The sequence below is a fragment of the Podarcis gaigeae genome (assembly GCF_964106915.1).
Source record: "Podarcis gaigeae genome assembly, chromosome: 12".
Taxonomy (NCBI): Eukaryota; Metazoa; Chordata; class Lepidosauria; order Squamata; family Lacertidae; genus Podarcis; species Podarcis gaigeae.
Genome location: NC_139688.1, coordinates 1,450,758 through 1,473,906, shown reverse-complemented (window position 1 = coordinate 1,473,906; position 23,149 = coordinate 1,450,758). Strand labels below are relative to the sequence as shown.

Below are 23,149 nucleotides of genomic sequence, written 5' to 3'. Positions count from 1 at the left end.
CTCATAATATTAGCTACAGGTAGGTAGCAGTGTTGGTCTGCCGTAGTCGAAACAAAATAAAAAAAAAATTCCTTCCAGTAGCACCTTAGAGACCAACTAAGTTTGTTATTGGTTATGAGCTTTCGTGTGCAGGTATCTGAAGAAGTGTGCATGCACACGAAAGCTCATATCAATAACATACTTAGTTGGTCTCTAAGGTGCTATTGGAAGGATTTTTTTTTACTTTTGCCTCATAATATGTTATCGTCATACTGAGCTGCTAAAGATTTTGTAGTCCGTTGTGTTCTAAATGCTGCCTTCATGTTCACTGAGCTCAGTGTCAAAACAGTGAGTATTCACAATTAACCGCCCCAACTGCAGGACACAAAGGGGCATGTGTGATGCTCCTTTAAACCCCTAAATCTTCTTGCAGAAGCCAAGACTGCAACAAAAAACCTTGTGCTGACATGATCCTTGACTGTTACAAAGTGCCCAGGCTAGGCTCTCTGTGGCATTTGAAATGCTTAACTCCGAGTTCTGGCAGGCTTGTTACAAAAAGTTGTCTCATGCTGCCTGATCTTCTGATGTTTATGTTATTATTGGTCTCCAAGGCTATCTTGGGAGAAATCTCAAGGCTGGAGAAATAAATCACCACAAATTTGATAACTGAAAGATTAAGAAGGGCCACCTCCTAAGCAACATCCTGGACTCTTGGCCTTGGCTCCAGGGGCCAGGAAAGAGCCAGAGAAAAACATGCCTCCAAGAACTCTCTGGTGTGACTGTCAATCAGGTCCTGCTAGGCCTGAGGAACCATGAACTTCAGAAATGTTCACCAAACAGCACAGAAGCCCTCATGGATCATAGGACAACCCTGTGGAGACTGTGCAAGGTGCCTGGATCTTTTGATGAACCACAGTGGCCGTCCTAGAGTTGTAGCTCCATCCTAGGACACCTGCTTTGTATACAGAAGGTCCTCCATTCAACCCCCAACATCTCCAGGTAGGACTGGGAATGTCCCATCTTTGAAACTTTGGAGAATGGCTGCAGTCTATGGAGACAAATCGGAGCTAGTTGAAGCAAAGGTCTGACGTGGGATAAAGGAGCCCCCTATGATCCCATGTCATCATTGTAAAAAACATGGTAGCATCAGTGCAAGAGGATGCTAAACCCAACAAGTGTCCCTAGCGGGCCATAGGACCTTGGTGAGAAATCTCTGAGAGAAGCAGGAGTCCCACTGACACATTCCCCCAGAGAGAGAAGGGGCTTGTCTGGTGTGGGTCACCATGCATAAGAGAGCCACTCTGGTGTAATGTGTAGAGCAGCCTTTCTCCACCTTGGGTCCCCAGATGTTGGACTACAAGTCCCATCATCCCTAAGGTGGTCAGGGATGATGGGAGTGGAGAGTGTTGGATGGACTAGGACCTGGGAGACCAAGGTTCGAATCCCCACTCTGTCACTGAGTGACACTGAGTGTCTCTGAGCCTGACCTGCTTCCCTGTGTTGCTGGGAGACCACCATATATGGCTCCTTGAGCTCCTTGGAAGGTGGGATGTCAATATAATTAGCTAATAAATAAAAATAAATAACACACGGACATAAGAATAACACATAGGAATCTATTATCCCCATTCCAACCAAAGGTGACAGAATTAATGAGTTGCAATCCAGCAGTTTCATGCTGCAATCTCCTTTTGAAATTCTTCTCTTGGAGAACAAAAGGTCCTGGGAGAAAAGGTATCGGGAAAGAGTTGTTCTCTTCCACTTTATACTTTAATAGGCTTTGGCTTGCAGATGCTCAAATGATCAGTGAAGTGCAGAGTTTGGAAAAAATGAAAGACAAAGTGCGAGACTGGTTACACTACGCTCAGATCCAAGAAATTTTTAAAAACGATAAAAAGTTAGGATTCCAGGTGGAGAAATCGAAGTTGGAAACAGAATTGTTAGAACCTAAGACCAAAGTACTCTCAAGAATGTATAACTTGCTGTTGAAATGGAATACACAAGATGAAATGGTTAAGTCGGCCATGATAAAGTGGGCACAGGATATTGGGCATAATATTATGTTTGAGGATTGGGAAAGGTTGTGGACCACGGGGATGAACTTCACGGCATGTAATGCTCTGAAGGAAAATGTAATGAAAATGATATATAGGTGGTACATGACCCCAGTTAAACTTGCCAAAATATGCCATGTGCCAGACAATAAATGTTGGAAATGTAAGGAAAATGAAGGAACATTCTTTCACCTCTGGTGGACTTGTCCCAGGGTGAAGGTCTTCTGGGAAATGATATATAATGAGCTGAAAAAGGTATTTAAGTATACCTTCCTTAAGAAACCAGAGGCCTTCCTCTTGGGCATTGTCGGCCAGATGGTGCCAAAGAAGGATCGAACATTCTTTTTGTACGCAACAGCAGCAGCAAGGATACTTATCGCTAAGAAGTGGAAAACTCAAGATCTACCCACGCTGGAAGAATGGCAGATGCAGCTGATGGACTATATGCAACTGGCTGAGATGACTGGCAGAATTCGAGACCTGGGAGAAGAGAGGGTTGAAGAAGATTGGAGGAAATTTAAGACTTATTTACAAAAATATTGTGATTTGGTGGAAAGTTAAGTAGGATGTTTGATCATAAATAATTGGCCACCACAAAATCGGATTGGAATGGGATGTAAAGCGAGATTAAGAGAAATAAATTTGCAGAGGACTATATTTAAATAAGCGGTTATAAAATTTGCAAACTAGATGATAAATTGCATGGAAAAAATTTATGATGATGAAAATGGCAGCGGGAGATGTGAGGAAGTCCAAATAAGTTATGAAACTCTGTTGAGATAAAAGTAAGGTTGTTTAAAAAAAAAAAAATCAAATGATCAGTGAAGGCCACAGTTTTTAAAAAAACCCTCAGAGCTCAATTTCTAGGGGCAATAAAATTTTAGAAACTTAGTTTTCAGCTCCGCTCTAGCAGGAATAACTTGAGGAGCCCCAGTAAAGCAGAATCTTAGATGAGCTCCCAATTTTAGAGAGGTGGGTAAAAAAATAAAGAAATACCCATTGATCTCTGGTTTCATGTGGCACAGACCAAGCTAGCAGGAGAGCCACATTTGAATCAACAAGGCAGGTGTATCTCACTGCAAGCTTCATTTTTTTGGTAGGGGAAGTGGCATATAAGCTCAGCTGTAAATTTCGTTCTTCAGTTTAAAACCAGTTGGAACTAGCACTTCAGGTCCCTCAGCAAATATCTAGAGTGGCATACGGCACCTTGAGTTCTTTGGAAGAAAGATGGGATGTCAATATAATTAGCTAAATAATAAAAATTATTAACACATGGACATATGAATCTTTTATTCCTATTTCAACCAAAGGTGACAGAACTGAACCGTTTCAGGAACTGCAACACAGGGGTTTCATGCTGAATTCTCCTTTCTTGGAGAACAAAAGGTCCTGGGAGAGAAGGTATCGGGAAAGAGTTATGTTCTCTCCCTCTTTATACTTTAATAGGCTTTGGCTTGTAAATCTTCAGATGACCAATGAAGGGCACAATCAGCCTTCCTGCAACCGCAGCTTTACAAGAATCATTTGCAAACCTTCTCAGGCCACACACCCTGTCTCAATCCCACTGAGAAAGCATCAAGGTAAGGAGTGAGGGAAGTGGTTCTAGGATCCCCATTTGTTTGCTTGCTTGTTTACTGCATCCACAGAAACTGTAATGAGGACCTGTGAGCCAGGTAAAGGACCTGTGAGCCAGGGACGAAATCTGGTAAAGATATGTATTAAAACTCTCAGAGTTCAGTCCTAGGGACAGCAAACCTTTAGAACCTTAATTTTTGGCTCTACCCCAGCGGGATCCCAAATTTAGAGAGGTGGGTAAAAGAGATAGAGAGAGAGACCCATTGATCAATGTGCAACAGACCAAGTTAGCAGGAGAGCCATCTTAGAACCAACAAGGTAGGTGTCTCTCACTGCAAGCTGCAGTTTTTTGTAGGGGAAGGAAGAGTGGCATATACGCTATGGGTTCAGCTGTAAATTTCATTCCACAGTTTAAAGCCATTCAGAACTGGTTCAGTTTTTCAAAACCAGACTGTAAGTTAATCACAACTTAAGCAAAACCCACATTCCACTCTGCTGTCTACTTGAAAAGTAGGACTTGGAAGGTGCTTTTGTCATGCCCAGAGTGATCCTGCGTTGGAGAATGAAATCAAGGAAGTATCCAAAAGAGTGAGGGCGGAAGGAAATTTAATGAATTTTTTTGACATACAATAAAAGTCAGACTAGTCTACGTGTCAGGCAGTAGAAGAAACAACCCCCACGGCAGGTTGCCAGGAACAGGGTGGACTAGACAACACACAGAGTCCTCTCAAATGCTACAACACTATAATTCAGAGACTCTATGATTCTGCTCATTGTGAGTTTCTTGATGGAAAGTGAAAGTGGAGCTACGGCTGAAGCTCCTTTCACATTACAAGCATTTCTATGGTTTCCAACATATGAATTCTTTGATGGTGAGACTTTGATCCTGAGTGAAGCCCTTTCTGCATTCCATGTGTCAGGGAACTGTTGGCTGAGAAGGGGGGAGAGATCGGAATGTACAGGAAGCCGCCTCCTCTAATGAGCAGCTGCACTTCGTCAGAGAGAGAAGAGGAGGAGGGGCTGTCAGGAAACATGGAAACAGAGAAAAAGGAAGAGCCTCCGACGCTTCAGTCTTTATGTAGAGAGAGGAGGAAAAGGGGGGGTGGCTCAGGAAGTTTCTGTGCTGGAAAGGGAAGAGACAGGAGCCACTTCCGGCAACTGATAGTGACTGAGGAAGACATGCTTTTAAGAGCTCCGGATTGTAAATAGTTTTTGAATTTAATAAATCTTGTAAAGCTGGCTGGAGTCCCAGGTTGTTATCTTGGCTAGCACCCACATGTCATCCTGACACCATGCACTGATGTGGTTTCTTCCCTGTATGAATTATTTCATGGGAACTGAGACTTTCCTTCCAGATGAAGCACATTCCACACACTGATACGGTTTTTGCCCACTGTGAGTTCTTTGTTGGGAAGTGAGACTTGCCCTCTGATTGAAGTTCCTTCCACATTCCACGCACCTACCGTATATGGTTTCTACTCTTTATGCATTCTTTGATGGGAAGTAAGACTATTATTCCGACTGAGGCTCTTGCCCCATTCCATGCACTGAGGTAGTTACTTCCCACTGTGAGTTACTCAATGAGAAGTGAGACTGGTTCTTTGAATGCAACGCTTTCCACATTCCATGCACTGATATGGTTTCTCCTCATATGAATTCTTCGATGGTACATGAGACCTGCTCTCTGAGTGAAGCTTTTTCCACATTCCAAGCACTGATATGGTTTCTCCCCTGTATGAATTCTTTGATGGGAAGTGAGACTATCCTTCCGATTGAAGCTCTTTCCACATTCCAAGCATGGATAGGGATTTTCCCCTGTATGAATCATTTGGTGGGAAGTGAGCATTGTCTTCCAGCTGAACCTCTTTCCACACTCCAAGCACTCATATGGTTTCTCCCCTGTATGGAATCTTTCATGGGACACAAGACCAGCTCTGTGAGTGAAGCTCTTTCCGCATTCCATGCACTGATATGGTTTCTCCCCTGTATGAATTCTTTTATGGTACATGAGACCTGCTCTCTGAGTGAAGCTCTTTCCACAGTCCAAGCACTGATATGGTTTTTCCCCTGTATGAGTTCTTTGATGGAGGGTGAGACTATCCTTCCGATTGAAGCTCTTTCCACATTCCAAGCATGGATAGGGATTTTCCCCTGTATGAATCATTTGGTGGGAAGTGAGCATTGTCTTCCAACTGAACCTCTTTCCACATTCCAAGCACTCATATGGTTTCTCCCCTGTATGGAATCTTTGATGGGACGTGAGACTGGATTTCTGAGTGAAGCTCTTTTCACATTCCATGCACTGATACGGTTTCTCACCTGTATGAATTCTTTGATGGACAGTGAGCTCGCCCTTGTGACGGAAACTCTTTCCACATTCCAAGCACTGATAGGGTTTCTCCCCTGTATGAACTTTTTGATGAGAAGTGAGCATATTCTTCCCATAGAACCCCTTTCCACATTCCAAGCACTGATATGGTTTCTCCCCTGTATGAATTCTCTGATGGACTGTGAGACTGGCCCTCTGACTGAAGCTCTTTCCACATTCCAAGCAGGTATAGGGTTTCTCCCCTGTATGACTTCTTTGATGGAAAGTCAAACTATGTTTCCGGCTGAAGCTCTTTCCACATTCCATGCACTGATAGGGTTTCTCCCCTGTGTGAATTCTTTGATGGAAAGTTAAAGCATCCTTCCGTTTGAAGCTCTTCCCACATTCCAAGCACTCATAGGGCTTCTCCCCTGTATGAATTTTTTGATGGGAAGCGAAACTTCTCTTCCAACTAAAACGCTTTCCACACTGTAAGCACTGATACGGTTTCTCCCCGCTGTGAGTTACTTGATGGTAAGTGAGGCGGGATTTCCGACAGAAGTTCTTTCCACATTCCAAACACTGATATTGTTTCTTCCCCAAGAGATTTGTTAGATTGGAAGTGGAGTGGGAGCTCTGACTCAATCTCTTTCCAGACCCTGAATATTTAAGCGGCTTCTCCTGTGTGTGGATTCTGTCGGGGTCTTCCTCATTCATTTTCAATTCTTCAGCACCTGCACCAAAGAGAGAAATTAATTATAGCTTCAGGAACAAATGCAGCTCTTCTATATCAGAAAAACAAGGATAAAAAACCAGGCTCTTTTCTTTGATGGATTATGTTGAGTCCAATATGGAATCTGCGCCATCTCCAATATCAGTCATCTCTTTCGTCAACCAAAAACGAATAACCCAACTGAAATTCCTTCAACTTCCCTTACAACCTTAAAGCCTACATTTTAAAAGGCCTTGGCAGTTCAGTCAAGCCTGATCACTGTTTAAAAAGACATAACTGGAGGAGGAATATTTGCAGGCAAATCTTTTAGAGCTGTGGGTGTGTTAGAATCCCAGCTGCTATAGGTTGCCCTGCTGAGCTCCATCAAAATATTGGAGATTTGTCACATAGATATACGTATGGAATTTCAAAACAGATATTGTGATCCAACAGGGAGCCTTACCAAGAGAAGCCATGATTCTATGATTCTCCTCCATTAGTTCTTTATGCAGAGCTCTCTGGCCAGGATCCAGCAATGCCCACTCCTCGTCTGTGAAATGAACAGCTACATCTTCAAAGCACACCAGACCCTAAAATGAAAAAGAAAAGTATATTCCTCTAAGACAGCATAAAGATGATCTACTACACTAACTGGCCAGTGACATTGTCATCAATACCAGGAAAGGTCCTAGAACAGATAATCAAACATTCGGTCTGTGAGCACTTAGAAAAGGCAGATTAAAAACAAACAAACATTGATCTAGGGTTTCATGCACCACAGACCATCTATGTTCATCATCTTGAAATTCTGTCAGGCAACCAGCTGCAAATCCTCTCATCCAGCCGAAGTAACAGAATGAAATATAACTGCTACTCCCTTGTGAAACTGTAGACTCTCCTTCGTTGGTGGTAGGACTAGATGACCTTTGGGTACTTTCCAACTCTAGGATTCTATTACCCTGTGGGCCGTCTAGTCCAACCCCTTGCAGGAATTTCAGCTAAAGTATCCCTGACAGATGGCCATTCAACCTCTGCTTAAAAACCTCCAAGGAGGGAGAGTCCACACCCTCCAGAGTGAGACTGTTCCACTGTTGAACAGCTGTGTCAGAAAGTTTTACGTATATCTAGTCAGAATCTCCTTTCCTGCAATTTGAAGCCTTTTATTCAAGTCCTGCCTTTTAGAGCAGGAGAAAAAAAGCTTGCTCCATCCTCCATGTGACAACCCTTCAGATATTTGAAGATGGCTATCATAGCTCCTCTTTTCCAGGCTAAACATACTCTCTCAACCGTTCCTCATAAGGCTTGGCTTCCTGAGCCTTGATCATCCTAGTCGCCCTGCACATGTTCCAGCTTGTCAACATCCTTCTTACATTGTGGCTCCCGAAACTGGACACAGTATTTCAGGTGAGGTGTGACCAAGGCAAATTAGAGCAGGACTATTCCTTCCCTTGATCTGGACACTAGACTTCTGTTGATGCAGCCTAGAATAGCATTCACTTTTTTTGCTGCTGCATCACATTGTTGACTCATGTTAAGCTTGTGGTCCACCAAGACCCTGAGATCCTTTTCACATGTACTGCTAGTAAGCCAGGTGTCCCCCATCCTATATTTGTGCATCTGGTTCCTCCTGCCTAAGTGCAGAACCTGGCATTTGTCCCTACTGAAATTCACATTGTTAGCCTGCACTCAGTTCTCTAATCTGTTACGGTCATTTTGAATTTTGATTTTGTCTTCTGTGGCATTAGCTACCCCTCCCAGTTTGGTGTCATCTGCAAATTTGATTAATAACTCCTCAGTTCCTTCAGCCAAGTCGTTTATAAAGATGTTGAACAACATCGGGCCCAGGACAGATCCCTGTGGCACCCCACTTGTCACTATTTTCCAGTATGACGAGGAACCATGAATGGCTACTCTTTGGGTTCAGTCAGTCAACCAGCTACAAATCCACCTAACAGCTACCTCGTTCAGCCCACACTTCACCAGATTCCTCGCGAGAATATCACGGGGGACTTTGTCAAAAGCCTTATTGAAATCAAGATACACTATGTCCACAGCACTCCACTGATCCACCAGGTTTGTAATTCCATCATAAAAAGAAATTAGAATGGTCTGGCATGACTTACTTTGGAGAAACCCATGCTTACTACTCACAGCATCCTTTTTTAAATGCTCACAGGCCAAATGTTGAATTATCTGTTCTGGAGCCTTCTCTGGTATCAATGTCAAGCTCACCAGTCTGTAGTTAACTGGTTCTTCCTTTCCCCCTCTTTTTAATGCTGGGGACATTTGCCCTCCTCCAGTTTGTAGGGACCTCATCTGTTCTCCAAGATTTCTCAAATATAATAGACAAAGGCTCTGAAATTAAATCCACAAGCTTCTTTAGTACTATTGGATGCAATCCTTCAGGCCCTGGAGATTTCAATTCATTTAAAGTAGCTAGGTCCCTACCAATTCTGCAATTCTAGAATTCTATGGCATTGCTCTGTTGTTTTCTGCCTGTTAATTGCTATGTTGTTTTAATGGGAATGTTGTGCTGCACATTTTAAGTCTGGGTGCTTCCTTTAATATCTTGATGTATTTTTTATTGTGTCTTTAAACGATGGGTATTCATCTTTGTATGAACGCGTGGAATGCTACATAGTGGTTTTCAAATCATTCTTTCCACAAAAGCATTCCTGTTGCCGAGGGAAGGATCCCCCTTTTACTCTCCCTGTGCGCAGGGAGTAGGAGGAAAGGGGGGAGAAGCCCATTGTGCAACGGATGAGGCTGATTATCTGAATCCTGGCAACGTTTTTCTATGGTTTCTTACCAGCTTCCCAACATATACTAGCATTCCACCATCAATATAGCAGTAAGACAGAGCAGGAAGAGAGAGACTTCCTCGGCCTCAGAGGAACCCTGACTGCTCCTTTCCCCACAATGCTCCTTCCCTTACCTCATCTGGTTCTACAGCCACTGCTTCCTCTCCACTACCATGGAAAGATGGATGAGGAGGCCTTGCTGGCATCCCTCTGTCACCTGTGAGAAATAAAGGGAGGTGGGAGACCATGAGTGCATGCTTTCCTCAGAGGCGAATTAGTGCATCTCTAACCACAGATGGACCAAAGAAATAGTGTCACCTGCTGAGTGCATGTGAGACATTGGTATCCATTTCATATTTTAATTGTGCAAAAATACACAATTCAGTGTCTTCTCCAAGATGATTAAAAGAACCTGCAGATTAGTTTCAAAATCCACAGAATGTGATCAAACAGAGAAAAAAATGATTCCTCCTTACCCAGTGGCCTCTCTCTGGTGTCCAACGGATTCCTCTCTGTCTCAAAGGAATCTAAGCCCACTTCTGCAAATAAATCCTTTCCCTGAAGAAGCAACAAATATTAAAGCAGAGAATGGGGAGATGGATTAGAAAAAGAATGTCTGAGGGGGAAAATTTGGTGCTATCTGAGATCATTCCTTGGATGCTTTCCCAAAAAAGGATGGGCCATTAGGAGAGAATTTGGGTATGCTTTCCCTCATGTTCAGAGCCCCTTGGGAGTATCCAGAGGAAAGTCTCTCTCACCTGCTGCTCTGCCTGCTTCCTCTCCTCTGCCTGACTCAGGAGGAATCCTTCGGCCAGGGCCACCGCCTGGGAACTGGTCTCCGCTCCGCATTCCCTCACCCAGATCTCCATCTCCGGTGGAAGAACAGCCAGGAACTGCTCCAAGATCACCAGGTCCAGCATCTCAGCTTTCGTGTGCCTTTCTGGCTTCAGCCACTGATGGCAAAGGTGGTGGAGTTGGCTACAAACCTCTCTGGGTCCTCTGGCCTCCTGGTAGCAGAACTGCCTGAACCGCTGGCTCTGCACATCTGAGTGGAGGGTGTCCTCCTCACCCAGGATCTTCTGCATGGAGCTTTCCCTGAATCCTTCACTGCTCTCGGTTTTGATGGCATGGTCTCTTCCTGCTTCAGGGCCAGCTGAGTCTTGCTCATCCATCTGGGTTCTCATGAAGTCTCCAAGATATCGGAAGGAACCCTTGGTCTTCTGCCAAGTTCTGTCTGTCCTCATGAGAGGTGCTACCAAATCCTACAGAGCAAATACATTGTTCTGTTATAAAATTCATACACTGTCAGGAGAAGAAAAAAGAAAGCATGGTTGAGACTTGCTAGGATCAAGGCCTGTACCCCCTCACAGCTCAGATTCTTAGCTTTCTTCAAGAAACAAGCAGGCAAGAAAGAGAAGCAAGCCTCTAGCCCTCCTAGAAGGAAAGTTACCATGCAAAATGTGCAGGCAACTGAAGAGATTTCTGTGCTATGAATGAGCCTCCTGCCTTTCAGTATTTTCAGTATCTGAATCAAGTCAGAACGGTAACTGACAAGTGAGTCATTTGTACAGAGTGTAATTTGGACCCTAGGCTAGAAGGGGGGTTCCAACCCTGGGGTCCTCAAGAGCTGCTCTCCCTCCCATCACCCCTTGGAATCTCCAACATTCACAAGATTTCATTTCCCAGAAGGTGGAAGAAGCAACAAGGGGATCATCTATCTTGGATCTGGTCCTCACCTGCTAGGAAGTACTGGGGAACTTGGGAGGACCTGCCTAGATCAAGGGAAGTAACCGTCTCACTCTATCCTGCCCTGGTCAAACCACACCTGGAATACTGTGTCCAGTTGTGGGCGCCACAATTTAAGAAGGATGTGGACAAGCTGGAACGTGTGCAGAGGAGGGTGACCAAGACGAACAAGGGTCTGGAAACCAAGCCTTAAGAGGAAGGGTTGAGGGAGCCGAGTATGTTTAGCCTGGAAAAGAGGAGACTGAGAGAGGAGTATGGTCTACATTTAAACACAAATCATTATCTTCACTTGGAATGCTCCTCCCATGTTCATGCACAGACCAACACTTTATACTGTTTTATTGTTAACAGAAGGGGGAAATTACTCTTCCTCATTAAACAAGGGCTCCTGACTAGGAATTTGGCCATGTGTTGATGACTGTTAACTCTGCTCTCTCGTTTTCTGGCTTTGTTTAAACCCATTCACGAACCAGGAACTCATGCACTGACTACCTATAATTCAGCATATGTTGTGAATTTGCCTGCAAATTTATTATAGTATTTTTGTGATCTAGAGATGACACAAAAATACTCCATCTATTTATTTGTATCATTTATTACTCCTACTTATTACCCCAGCTTATAAAACCCAATAAAAAGTTATTCCATAAGGAAAGGGCAAAGACCACAGGCAGAGACTCAGGCCCCGTCAGCACTGCGTTTGCAAAGCAGGATCAGAGCATTTCGAAGAGCCCTGGCTTCCTCCACAGAATCATGGGAACCCTGAATTGGCCTCATTACTCTTTTAAAACCATCTACATGGTTTTGTATGTTTTGTGATATTATATGCATTGAGACTTTCCTTTATTTTTATAGATCATGTATTAGTAATTCTTTATTGTAACTGATAAGTATATATTGTTTAATTGTTATTTGCTTATGTTTAATTTTACTGTTTCCTATTAGATTATAGTAATTATTATAGTGAGAGCTGGACCATAAAGAAGGCTGATGCTTCATTATGCTTCGGCTGATGCCGAAGAATGGATGCTTTTGAATTCTGGTGCTGGAGGAGACTCTTGAGAGTCCCATGGACTGCAAGAAGATCCAACCTCTCCGTTCTGAAGGAAATCAGCCCTGAGTGCTCACGGGAAGGACAGATCCTGAAGCTGAGGCTCCAAGACTTTGGCCACCTCATGAGAAGAGAAGACTCCCTGGAAAAGACCCTGATGCTGGGAAAGATGGAGGGCACAAGGAGAAGGGGGCGACAGAGGACGAGATGGTTGGACAGTGTTCTGGAAGCTACCAGCATGAGTTTGACCAAACTGTGGGAGGCAGTAGAAGACAGGAGTGCTTGGCGTGCTCTGGTCCAGGGGGTCACGGAGAGGCGGACATGACTAAATGACCAAACAACAACAATTAGATTATAATGCATTATTGAATATTGTTTTATTTTATATAAGTTGTTGTTTTTTTATCTTACTGTGACTTTTTATATTGGATTGGATTTTTATTATTTATTGTTTTGTTGTGTTCTAATACGTGTTGGAAGCTGAACAGAGTGGCTGGGGCAAACTAGCCAGATGGGCGGGGGGGGGGGGTATAATAATAATCATCATTGTTATTTAGCTTGGTGGGCATTCCTGCTTCCTGCCAGGGAGTTCCGTAGGTTTAACTCTTCGGCGCATGAAGACGCACTTTTTCTGCCCTCCATCTTCCAACATTCCTTGTTTATTTACTGCATAGGTCAAGTTGCGTTTATTGTTTGGGTGGATTTTAGGTCGGAATGTTTCCGTCTGGCTGCAACCTCTTCTAACAGATGTGGCTGCTTCCTAGATCTGCAGGGGGCTGTTTGCAGCCCATTGTTTCCTCGCCAAAGCGGCGAGCATCGCATCCCTACAAAGAGCACCGCTGCAAACCTCCACCTGAAAACTCGCCCCTTCCCCGGCTTCCCTCCCCATGCATGACATGCACAGGACCCTCTCCAATACATCCCCCCCGGCTGCCCTGGGACCCCCTTCTCCATCCCTGCACCCAAAGGGGGAAGAGAGAGGAGACTCACCTGAACCCCCGAGGGGCCACCAAGGCAGCCCTTGCGCAGGAGACAGACAAAACTTGCAGGAAGTGACGCGGGGGAGGGAGTTTTGCTCGGCAGGATCTGGCCCCACCCACTCCGCGATCTCCTTCCCCCTCTAGTAATCCGGCTCAGCTCCTTTTAACCCTTGCAAATCTGGGCGCACCAAGCACACCTCTCTCTGCGCTTTCTTTCTCCGAAGCAGGAGATCTGTGCATTGCGCACAGTCAGAGGAGGGGCTTCATTTTGGGGGGGGCTGTCCTGGCTGGGCTCTGAGCTGCCCCCTCCCTTGGCCAGAAACAGGAGGAGCAGCAGCTGGAAGGGGAAAGGCTCTGCAAGAAGCAGGAGTCTCCTTCCTAGGGGAGGAGGAGGAGGGGTTATCCCAGTGGGTCAACCGATAGTGGGGCTTTCATGCACCTTCGTGTATTTCCCCTTGTACTGAGGAACACTCCATGTTGTTAAACAGGGACGACACGTGTGTGTATGAGAGAGAGAGGAGAGAAGGAAAGCCCTTTCTACAATCCGGACCAGCAGAACATCGCTGCCTTTCTAGGGGATCCGTAAGGTTGCCTGGGGCTGTTGTCTCTCCGATTGAGTGCTACGCCAGGCTCCTCCTTGAGTGTTGCGCCACGCTTCCTCCGTCGTTTTGTAGCTGACAACCTCAGCACACTCCCAAATTTCAAAACATATTTTTGCTTTTTTTCATTTATTCCATAAAATCTGTTCAAAATCTTGGTTAATATAAGGTAGGTGTATCTCACTGCAAGCTTCAGTTCTTTGGTAGGGGAAGTGGCATATAAACTAAGCTGTAAATTTCGTTCTTCAATTTAAAACCAGTTGGAACTAGCACTTCAGGTCCCCCAGCTTCATAAATAAATAAATAAAAATAACACACGTACATCAGAATAACACATAATAATCTATTACCCCCATTCCAGCCAAAGGTGACAGAATTCATCAGCTGCAATCCAGCAGTTTCACGCTGCAATCTCTTTTTGAAATTCTTCTCTTGGAGAACAAAAGGTCCTGGGAGAAAAGGTTTTGGGAAAGAGTTGTATTCTCCCCCACTTTATACTGTAATAGGCTTTGGCTTGCAGATGCTCAAATGATCAATGAAGGGCACAATCCGCCTTCCTGTAGCTGCAGGTACAAAGCAAGCATGCACAAATGTTCTCAGGGCACAGCTGATCTCAATGCCAGTGACACAGCATCAGAGGAAAAACTGAGTTGAGCAGCTCTGTAACTGCAGGGCTAAGTATCCCCATTTGTTTGCTGAATCCATTGAAATTCTAACAAGGGCATGGTGAAAGCACTGTGTGCGAGGAGCTAAATCCAGTTTTAAAAAAAGCCTCAGAACTCCATCCTAGGGGCCATAACGCTTTAGAAACTTAAGTTTTCAGCTCTGCCCCAGCAGGAATATCTTGAGGAGCCAGAAGCTTAGATGAGATCCCAATTTTAGAGAGGCAGGTATCATAAAAGAGAAACCCATTGACCTATGGTTTCACGTGGCAGAGACTAAGTTCACAGGAGAGCCATCTTAGAATCAACAAGGTCTCTCACTGCAAGCTTCAGTTTTTTGGTAGGGGAAGGAAGAATGGCATATGAGCTATGGATTCAGCTCTAAGTTTCGTTCTTCAGTTAGAACTAGTTCAGCTTTTCAAAACCAGAGTGTAAATTATTCCCCACTTAACCAAGACCCACATTCCTCTCTGCTGTCTACTCGAAAAGTAGGACTTGGAACGTGCTTTCGTCTCCCTGACCAAAATGCTCAGAGTGATCCTGCGTTGGTGAATGAAATCAAGGAAGCATCCAAAAGAGTGAGGGCAGAAGGAGATTTAATGAATTTTTTGACATACAATAAAAGTCAGACTAGTCTACATGTCAGGCAGCAGAGGAAACAGCTCCCACAGCAGGTTGTCAGGAACAGACAATGAAAAGTCCTTACCATCTGCTTTTTATTCAATATTTACAGACAGAGGCTTGGAACACAGCCTCTGGGACTAATGGTGTTGTCCTGCATGACTCTCCACTCCCTGGGAGCCAGTGTGGTGTAGTGGTTAAGAGCAGTGGACTCGTAATCTGGTGAACCGAGTTCGCGTCTCCGCTCCTCCATGTGCAGCTACTGGGTGACCTTGGGCCAGTCACACTTCTCTGAAGTCTCTCAGCCCCTCTCACCTCACAGAGTGTTTGTTGTGGGGGAGGAAGGGAAAGGAGAATGTTAGCCGCTTTGAGACTCCTTAAAGGGAGTGAAAGGCGGGATATCAAATCCAAACTCCTCTTCTTCCCTTTTTCTCCCTCATTTGTCACCTTCTCCCCTACAGGTGGCGCTGAGGGCCCTTTGCTCTACAGTGGTACCTCGGGTTAAGAACTTAATTCGTTCTGGAGGTCTGTTCTTAACCTGAAACTGTTCTTAACCTGAAGCACCACTTTAGCTAATGCAGCCTCCTCCTGCTGCTGCTGCTGCACCGCCAGAGCACGATTTCTGTTCTCATTCTGAAACAAAGTTCTTAACCCGAGGTACCACAAGGCTTGCCGGGTTCTGGGAGAGGAGGGTCTAGAATGCTTTATAAAGACACTGTGTCTGTCAGCTATTGCCCTCCTAGTGATTCCTCTTCCTCCTCCTCATCTCCCCTTATTTCCCAGCTTTCCCCCTCATCTGCCTCTGAGCTGTGACCTCCCTCAAACCCCTGTTGTAATTCTGAACTGTCTTCTTCTCTGGAAAGGTCAGGCTGGGGAGGTGGTCTCCAACATTCCTCCTCTGCCTAATCCCTAACACCATGGAACAGGAACAAAAAACAAGCCAACCAGAATGGGTGCAGAGGAGGGTGACCAAGACATTCAAGGGTCTGGAAACCAAGCCTTATGAGGAATGGTCAGCCTAGAAAAGAAGACACTGAGAAGAGATATAATAGCCATCTTCAAATATCTCAAGGGCTGTCTCATGGAAGAGGGGACAAGATGAAGAAAGCCTGTTTTGTTCTGCTCTGGAAGATAGGACCTGAAGCAATGGATGCAAGTTGCAAGAAAAGAGAATCTGACTAAACATCAGGAAGAACCTTCTATGGATAAGAGCTATTCAACAGTGGAACAGGCTGCCTCAGAAGGTGGGTTCTCTTTCCATGGAGGTTTTTAAGCAGAGGTTGCATGCTCATCTGCCATAGTGTAGATTCCTGCATTCCAGGTGGGTGGACTAGACAACACACAGAATCCTCTCAAATGCTACAGCTCTATAATTCTGAGACTCTATGGTTCTCCTCAATGTGAGTTTCTTGATGGAAAGTGAAATTGGAGCTATGGCTGAAGCTCATTTAACATTACAAGCATTTCCATGGTTTCCAACATATGAATTCTTTGACGGTGAGTGGGTAAAGCTCTTTCTACATTCCAAAACTTATATAGTTTCGCCCCATGGTAAGTTAATTGATGAGAAGTGAGACTGGCCCTCTGATTGAAGCTCTTCCACATTCCAAGGACCGATATGGTTCCTTCTCATATGAATTCTTTGATGGTACATAAGACTGGCTCTCTGAGTGAAGCTCTTCCCACATTCCAGGCACTGATATGGTTTCTCCCCTGTATGAATTCTTTGATGGGAAGTCAGACTATCTTTCCGACTGAAGTTCTTTCCACATTCCAAACAAGGATAGGGATTCCCCCCAGTGTGTATTATTTGGTGGGAAGTGAGCATATTCTTCCAGCTGAACCTTTTCCCACACTCCAAGCACTCATATGGTTTCTCTCCTGTATGTATTCTTTCATGGTACATGAGACCAGCTCTGTGAGTGAACCTCTTTCCACACTCCAAGCACTGATATGGTTTCTCCCCTGTATGAATTCTGTAATGGGATGTGAGCTCGCTCTTCTGACGGAAACTCTTTCCACATTCCAGGCAAAGATAGGGTTTCTCCCCTGTATGAACTTTTTGATGAGAAGTGAGAATATTCTTCCCATAGAACCCCTTCCCACATTCTAAGCACTGATAAGGTTTCTCTCCTGTATGAATTCTTTGATGGGAAGTGAGACTATCCTTCCGACTGAAGCTCTTTCCGCATACTAAGCACGGGTAGGTGTTCTCCCCTGTGTGAATTATCTTGTGGGAAGTGAGCATATTCTTCCAGCTGAACCTCTTTCCACATTCCAAGCACTCATATGGTTTCTCCCCTGTATGAATTCTTTGATGGGACATGAGACCGGCTTTGTGAGCGAAGTTCTTTCCACATTCCAAGCACTTATATGGTTTCTCCCCTGTATGAATTCTTTTATGGGACATGAGAGCGGCCCTCTGGGTAAAGCTCTTTCCACATTCTAAGCAGTGATATGGTTTATCCCCTGTATGAATCCTTTGATGGAGAGTGAGACTATCCTTGCGACTGAAGCTCTTTCCACATTCCAAGCACTGATAGGGATTCTCCCCCGTGTGAATTATTTGGTGGGAAGTAAGCATATTCTTCCAACTGAACTTTTTTCCACACTCCAAGCACTCATATGGTTTCTCCCCTGTATGGAATCTTTGATGGTACACGAGGCCAGCTCTGTGAGTGAAGCTCTTTCCGCATTCCATGCACTCATATGGTTTCTCCCCTGTATGAGTTCTTTGATGGGAAGTAAGCTCACTCTTCTGACGGAAACTCTTTCCACATTCCAAGCACTGATAGGGTTTATCCGCTGTATGAATTTTTTCATGAGAAGTGAGCATATTCTTCCCATAGAACCCCTTCCCACATTTTAAGCACTGATATGGTTTCTCCCCTGTATGAATCCTTTGATGGGAAGTGAGACTATCTTTCTGACGGAAGTTCTTTCCACATTCCAAGCAAGAATAGGGTTTCTCCCCTGTATGAATTCTTTGATGGAAAGTTAGACTTTGCTTCCGACTGAAGCTCTTTCCACATACCATGCACTGATATGGTTTCTCCCCTGTATGAATTCTTTGATGGAAAGTGAAAGCATCCTTTCGACTGAAGTTCTTTCCACATTCCAAACACTGATAGGGTTTTTCTCCTGTATGAATTTTTTGGTGGGAAGTGAAACTTCTCTTCCAACTGAAACTCTTTCCACATTCTTGGCACTGATATGGTTTCTCTGTGCTGTGAGTTATTTGATGAGAAGTGAGGTTGGATTTCCGACAGAAGTTTTTTCCACATTCCAAACACTGATATTGTTTCTTCCCCAAGAGATTTGTTAGATTGGAAGTGGAGTGGGAGCTCTCACTCAATCTCTTTCCAGACCCTGAATATTTAAGCGGCTTCTCTTGTGTTTGGATTCTGTCGGGGTCTCCCTCATTCTTCATTTGCAATTCTTCAGCACCTGCAACCAAGAGAGAAATTCATTAGAGCTTCAGGAAGAAATGCAGCTCTTTAATATTGGAACAACAAAGATAAAAAAGCCAGGATCTTTTCTTTTACGTCTTTTGTTGAGCCGAAACATCTTCAATCTCATCTCATTAGTCAAACAAAAATGGAAACAACAAAAACAAGAAACCTGACTGAAGTTTTTTCAACTTCCCAAACAACTTCCCAAACAACTTTAAAGCCTACACTTTAAAATGCTTGGGCAGTTCAGTCCAGCCAGATCATGGTTTAAAAATGCAAAAGGAAGAATATTTGCAGACCAAACAGCAGATAGCCCCACATCCAACGTGAGCTGCAAGAGTCTTAGAATCCCAGATGCTAGAAGTAGCATTGTTGAAATACATCAAGATATAAGTTTGTTACATAGAATTTCAAAACAGATATCACAGTCCAACAGGGAGCCTTACCAAGCGAGTCCATGATCCCACGATTCTCCTCCATGACTTCCTTATGCAGAGCTCTCTGGTCAGGATCCAGCAACGCCCATTCCTCATCTGTGAAATGAACAGCTATATCTTCAAAGCACACTGGACCCTAAAAGGAAAAGAAAAGTATCTTCCTCTTAGCTTAAAGATCATCTACCACACAGGTAATGACTGACCAGTAAGAGTGTCATCAATACCAAGAAAGGTCCTAGAATAGAGAATGAAACAGTCGGTCTGTGAGCTCTTAGAAAAGGCAGATTAAAATAAATAAAGAGAAACCCATTAAAAAGAAGAGTATTTTTTTCCCAAACTTCTTTTTTTCCGTTTTCTATAACCAAACAACAGCAAATAAAGAAAAAGAAAAATAGCCAACAAAAAGAAGTTTGAAAGAAAGAAAACAGAAAAAAAGAAGAGTCTTTTAAAATATCTTCTAAAAGAATTGTTTTAATTTATTTCGACCAGGCAGACCACCATGGCTACCTACTTGAACCACTGATCTAGGTCAGTGATGGCAAATCTTTTAGAGGCCGAGTGCCCAAACTGCAACCCAAAACCCACTTATTTATCACAAAGTGGCAACATGGCAATTAACCTGTATATCTCATTTTTTCTGTGTGTTTCATGTTTCTTCTTTACGACTGCTGTTGTAATAAATAATCCTTCATAAAAGTTATTGCATTACATTCTTCATTAAATTATATTTCTGTTGATATATAATTTTATGGTATAACTCAGTGCTTTTTTTCTTTAAAAATGTTTAGGGGTGCTCTCATTTTGACTCAAGAAAATCATCACAGGGTGGAAATGAATACAGTTCAAATCTGCAAAAATAGAGTGAATTTCTTCTCCGGTTAAATTCACAAAATGTTTAGGGAGATGCGTCCCCCTGCGCCCCCATAGAAAAAAAGCGCTGGTATTACTCCAAAACAAAGTGGTGTTCTGAGCCATCAAACCTCGGAAACACCTTTTTCCCAGTAGGTTCCACAATTTTGGCCACTAGTGTACACTGGAGGGCTGTACTAAGAGCTACCCTCTCCCAATTTTTAATATGAGATAATAATCATTATCTGCATGCGCACATACAAATATAAATAAATAAATAAACCCAGCCAGATGGGCAGGTATAAATAATATATTATTATTTCTCTGTTGGCTTCCACGGGAAACCCCAGCGAACATGTAAACCCAGCAGCCCCTTCTTAGGTTGCCGTCTTTATACGCTTACTGACCTGGGAGTTAAGGCTGAACTTAAGGCGGCTTACTCCTGAGTAGGAAAAACAGACTGGCGGGTTAGGGTTACCTCATCTGGTTCTACAGCCACTGCTTCCTCTCCGCTACCATGGAAAGATGGATGAGGAGGTCTTGCTGGCATCCCTCTGTCACCTGCGAGAAATAAAGGGAGGTGGGAGACCATGAGTGCATGCTTTCCTCAGAGGCGAATTAGTGCATCTCTTACCACAGACGGGCCAAAGAAATAGTAGTAGTAATAATAATAATTTTTCTTTATACCGCGCCCTTCCCAGCCAAGGCTGGGCTCAGGGCGGCTAACAAGCAATAATAAAAACAAGTTGAATGAATACAACTTAAAAACAAGATTAAAATACAACATTAAAATATTAAAATGTAGCCTCATCGCAAGAGGAGAAAGGAAAAAGAAAGAGGGAGAGGGAATCAAACTGATTCTAAGCCAAAGGCCAGGCGGAACAACTCTGTCTTAAAGGCCCTGCGGAAAGAAATCCGATCCTGCAGGGCCCTGGTCTCATGAGGCAGAGCGTTCCACCAGGCCGGAGCCAAAGTTGAAAAGGCCCTGGCTCTGGTTGAAGCCAATCTAACTTCCTTAGGGCCTGGGACCACTAGGGTGTTGTTATTTATGGACCTTGAGGCTCTCCGTGGGGCATACCAGGAGAGGCGGTCCCGTAGGTACGAGGGTCCTAGGCCGTGAAGGGCTTTAAAGGTCAAAACCAGCACCTTGAACCTGACCCGGTACTCCACCGGGAGCCAGTGCAGCTGGAAAAGCACTGGGTCCTTTTAGTAGTAAAAGGTAAAGGCAAAGGACCCCTGGACAGTAAAATCCAGTCAAAGGGGACTATGGGGTGAAGCGCTCATCTCACTGCAGGCTGAGGGAGCCAGCATTTGTCCTCAGACAGTTTTCAGGGTCATGTGGCCAGCAGGACTAAACTGCTTCTGGCACAACAAGACACCGTGACAGAAGCCAGAGCGCACGAAAACACTGTTTAATTTCCTGCCGCAGCGGTACCTATTTACAGTGGTACCTCACGTTAAGAACTTAATTCTTTCTGGAGGTCCGTTCTTTGTCATGTGACAAAGACACACGAGAGCAGAAGCAGCAAAGCAGGCTGGGAAGTGCTGGGACTGCACAGTCATTTGGGCCTACTCAAGTTCTCCAGGCCTAACTGCTAAGTCTTGAGTCGCTCTGACACGTGACTCATTCTCCTTATAAGTAGCAGCCATTTTCTCTCTGTGTTCTCAGTAAGATTTTAGTCAGAGTCAGTTGTGAGCAGAGTCAGTATGTAATCTCAGTCAAACTATTTGGAACCATTTTGTTTATGAAGAAGTTTATTTTAACTCAGTAAAGCTCTTATTCTTTCACTTAACAACTCTGCATTATTAATTTACGCTGTGTGACATTCTTAACCTGAACTGTTCTTAACCTGAAGCACCACTTTAGCTAAAGGGGCCTCCTGCTGCTGCTGCGCCACTGCGATTTCTGTTCTCATCCTGAAGCAAAGTTCTTAACCCGAGGTACTATTTCTGGGTTAACGGAATCTGTAACCTGAAGCATCTGTAGCCCGAGGTACCACTGTATCTACTTCCACTGGTGTGCTTTTGAACTTCTAGGTTGGCAGAAGTTGGGATAGAGCAACGGGAGCTCATTCTGTCACGGGGATTCGAACTGCTGACCTTGCTGTCGGCAAGTCCAAGAGGAGGCTCAGTGGTTTAGACCACAGCGCCACCTGCTGAGTACATGCAATATGTTTGTACCCATTTTATATATTTATATTTTATATAAATATTTTATATTTTAATCTAAGAAGATTAAAAGAACCCGCAGATTAGTTTCAAAATCCACAGAATGCGACCAAATGGAGGAAAAAACCCTTCCTCCTTACCCGTTGGCCTCGCTTTGGTGTCGAATGGAATCCTCTCTGTCTCAAAGGAATCAATGTCCATTTCTGCAAACAGATCCTTTTCCTGAAAGAGCAACAAGGATTCAAAACAGAATGGGGAGAAGGATTCAGAAAGGATTGACAGCGGCAAATACTTTATGGTATAAGAGATCATTCCTAGGCTGTCCCCCCCCCAAAAAAAATATGGACCATTAGGAGAGAATTTTGGGATACTCTCTCTCATGTTCAGAGCCCCTTCGGAATATCCAAAGGAAAGTCTCTCTCACCTGCTGCTCTGCCTGCTTCCTCTCCTCTGCCTGACTCAGGAGAAATCCTTCAGCCAGGGCCACCGCCTGGGAACTGGTCTCCGCTCCACATTCCCTCACCCAGCTCTCCATCTCCAGTGGAAGGACAGCCAGGAACTGCTCCAAGATCACCAGGTCAAGCATCTCAGCTTTCGTGCGCTTTTCTGGCTTCAACCACCGACAGTCAAGGTTGTAGAGTCGGCTGCAAACCTCTCGAGGTCCTTTGGTCTCCTGGTAGCACAACTGCCTGAACTGCTTGCTCTTCATATCTGAGCAAACAGTGTCCTCCTCCCCCAGGATCTTCTGTACAGAGTTTTCCAAAAATGCCCCACTGCTCTCGGTTTTGATGGCATGGCCTCTTATTGCTTCACTGCCAGCTGAGTCTTGCTCATCCATCTGGGCTCTCAGGAAGCCTCCAAGAGATCAGAAGAAAGCCTTTGTTCTTCTGCCCAGTTCCGTCTGTCCTTATGAGAGGTGCTAGCAAATCCTACAAAGCAAATACATTGTTCTGTTATAAAATCCATACGCTGTCAGAAGGTAAGATGTTCCTTGAGCAAGCATGGTTGAGTTTTGCTAAGAACCAGGCTTCCACTCCACACAGCCCAGACTCTGAGCTTTCTTTAACAAGCAAACAAACATAAGGAAGAAGTAGGAAAAGCAAGCCTCTGTCTCACCTAGAAGGAAAGTTACCATGCAAAATGTGCAGGCATCT

At 44.3% G+C, this 23,149-nt stretch overlaps 2 protein-coding genes across 26 annotated transcripts in view; both read right to left on the bottom strand.

The window, feature by feature from the left end:
- Positions 1–4,904: 4,904 nt before the first annotated feature.
- On the bottom strand, positions 4,905–11,665 carry LOC310827715 (uncharacterized protein). Its single transcript, XM_083704086.1, has 6 exons — positions 11,255–11,665; positions 10,188–10,691; positions 9,906–9,987; positions 9,564–9,646; positions 7,092–7,218; positions 4,905–6,650 (listed from the first exon to the last, which is right to left on the bottom strand). Exons 2-6 carry the CDS (start codon positions 10,671–10,673, stop codon positions 5,182–5,184), a joined length of 2,247 nt encoding a protein of 748 aa, XP_083560212.1. The 5' UTR covers positions 10,674–10,691; positions 11,255–11,665; the 3' UTR covers positions 4,905–5,181.
- Positions 11,666–15,046: 3,381 nt separating this feature from the next.
- LOC310827690 (uncharacterized protein) overlaps positions 15,047–23,149 on the bottom strand; it is a 119,633-nt gene continuing 111,530 nt past the window's right edge. For 8 of the 25 annotated variants that reach the window (XM_083704007.1, XM_083704029.1, XM_083704026.1 and 5 more), the window contains 3 exons: positions 20,305–20,387; positions 18,987–19,113; positions 15,047–18,535 (listed from right to left, as the gene is read on the bottom strand). In XM_083704007.1, the coding sequence (XP_083560133.1) occupies positions 16,620–18,535; positions 18,987–19,113; positions 20,305–20,387 (2,126 nt within the window). In that variant the 3' untranslated portion in view covers positions 15,047–16,619. Of the gene's footprint in view, positions 18,536–18,986; positions 19,114–20,304; positions 20,388–21,277; positions 21,666–22,135; positions 22,218–22,419; positions 22,925–23,149 lie in introns of those variants that run through there. The other 17 variants (XM_083704010.1, XM_083704009.1, XM_083704024.1 and 14 more) reach the window with 4 other exon arrangements.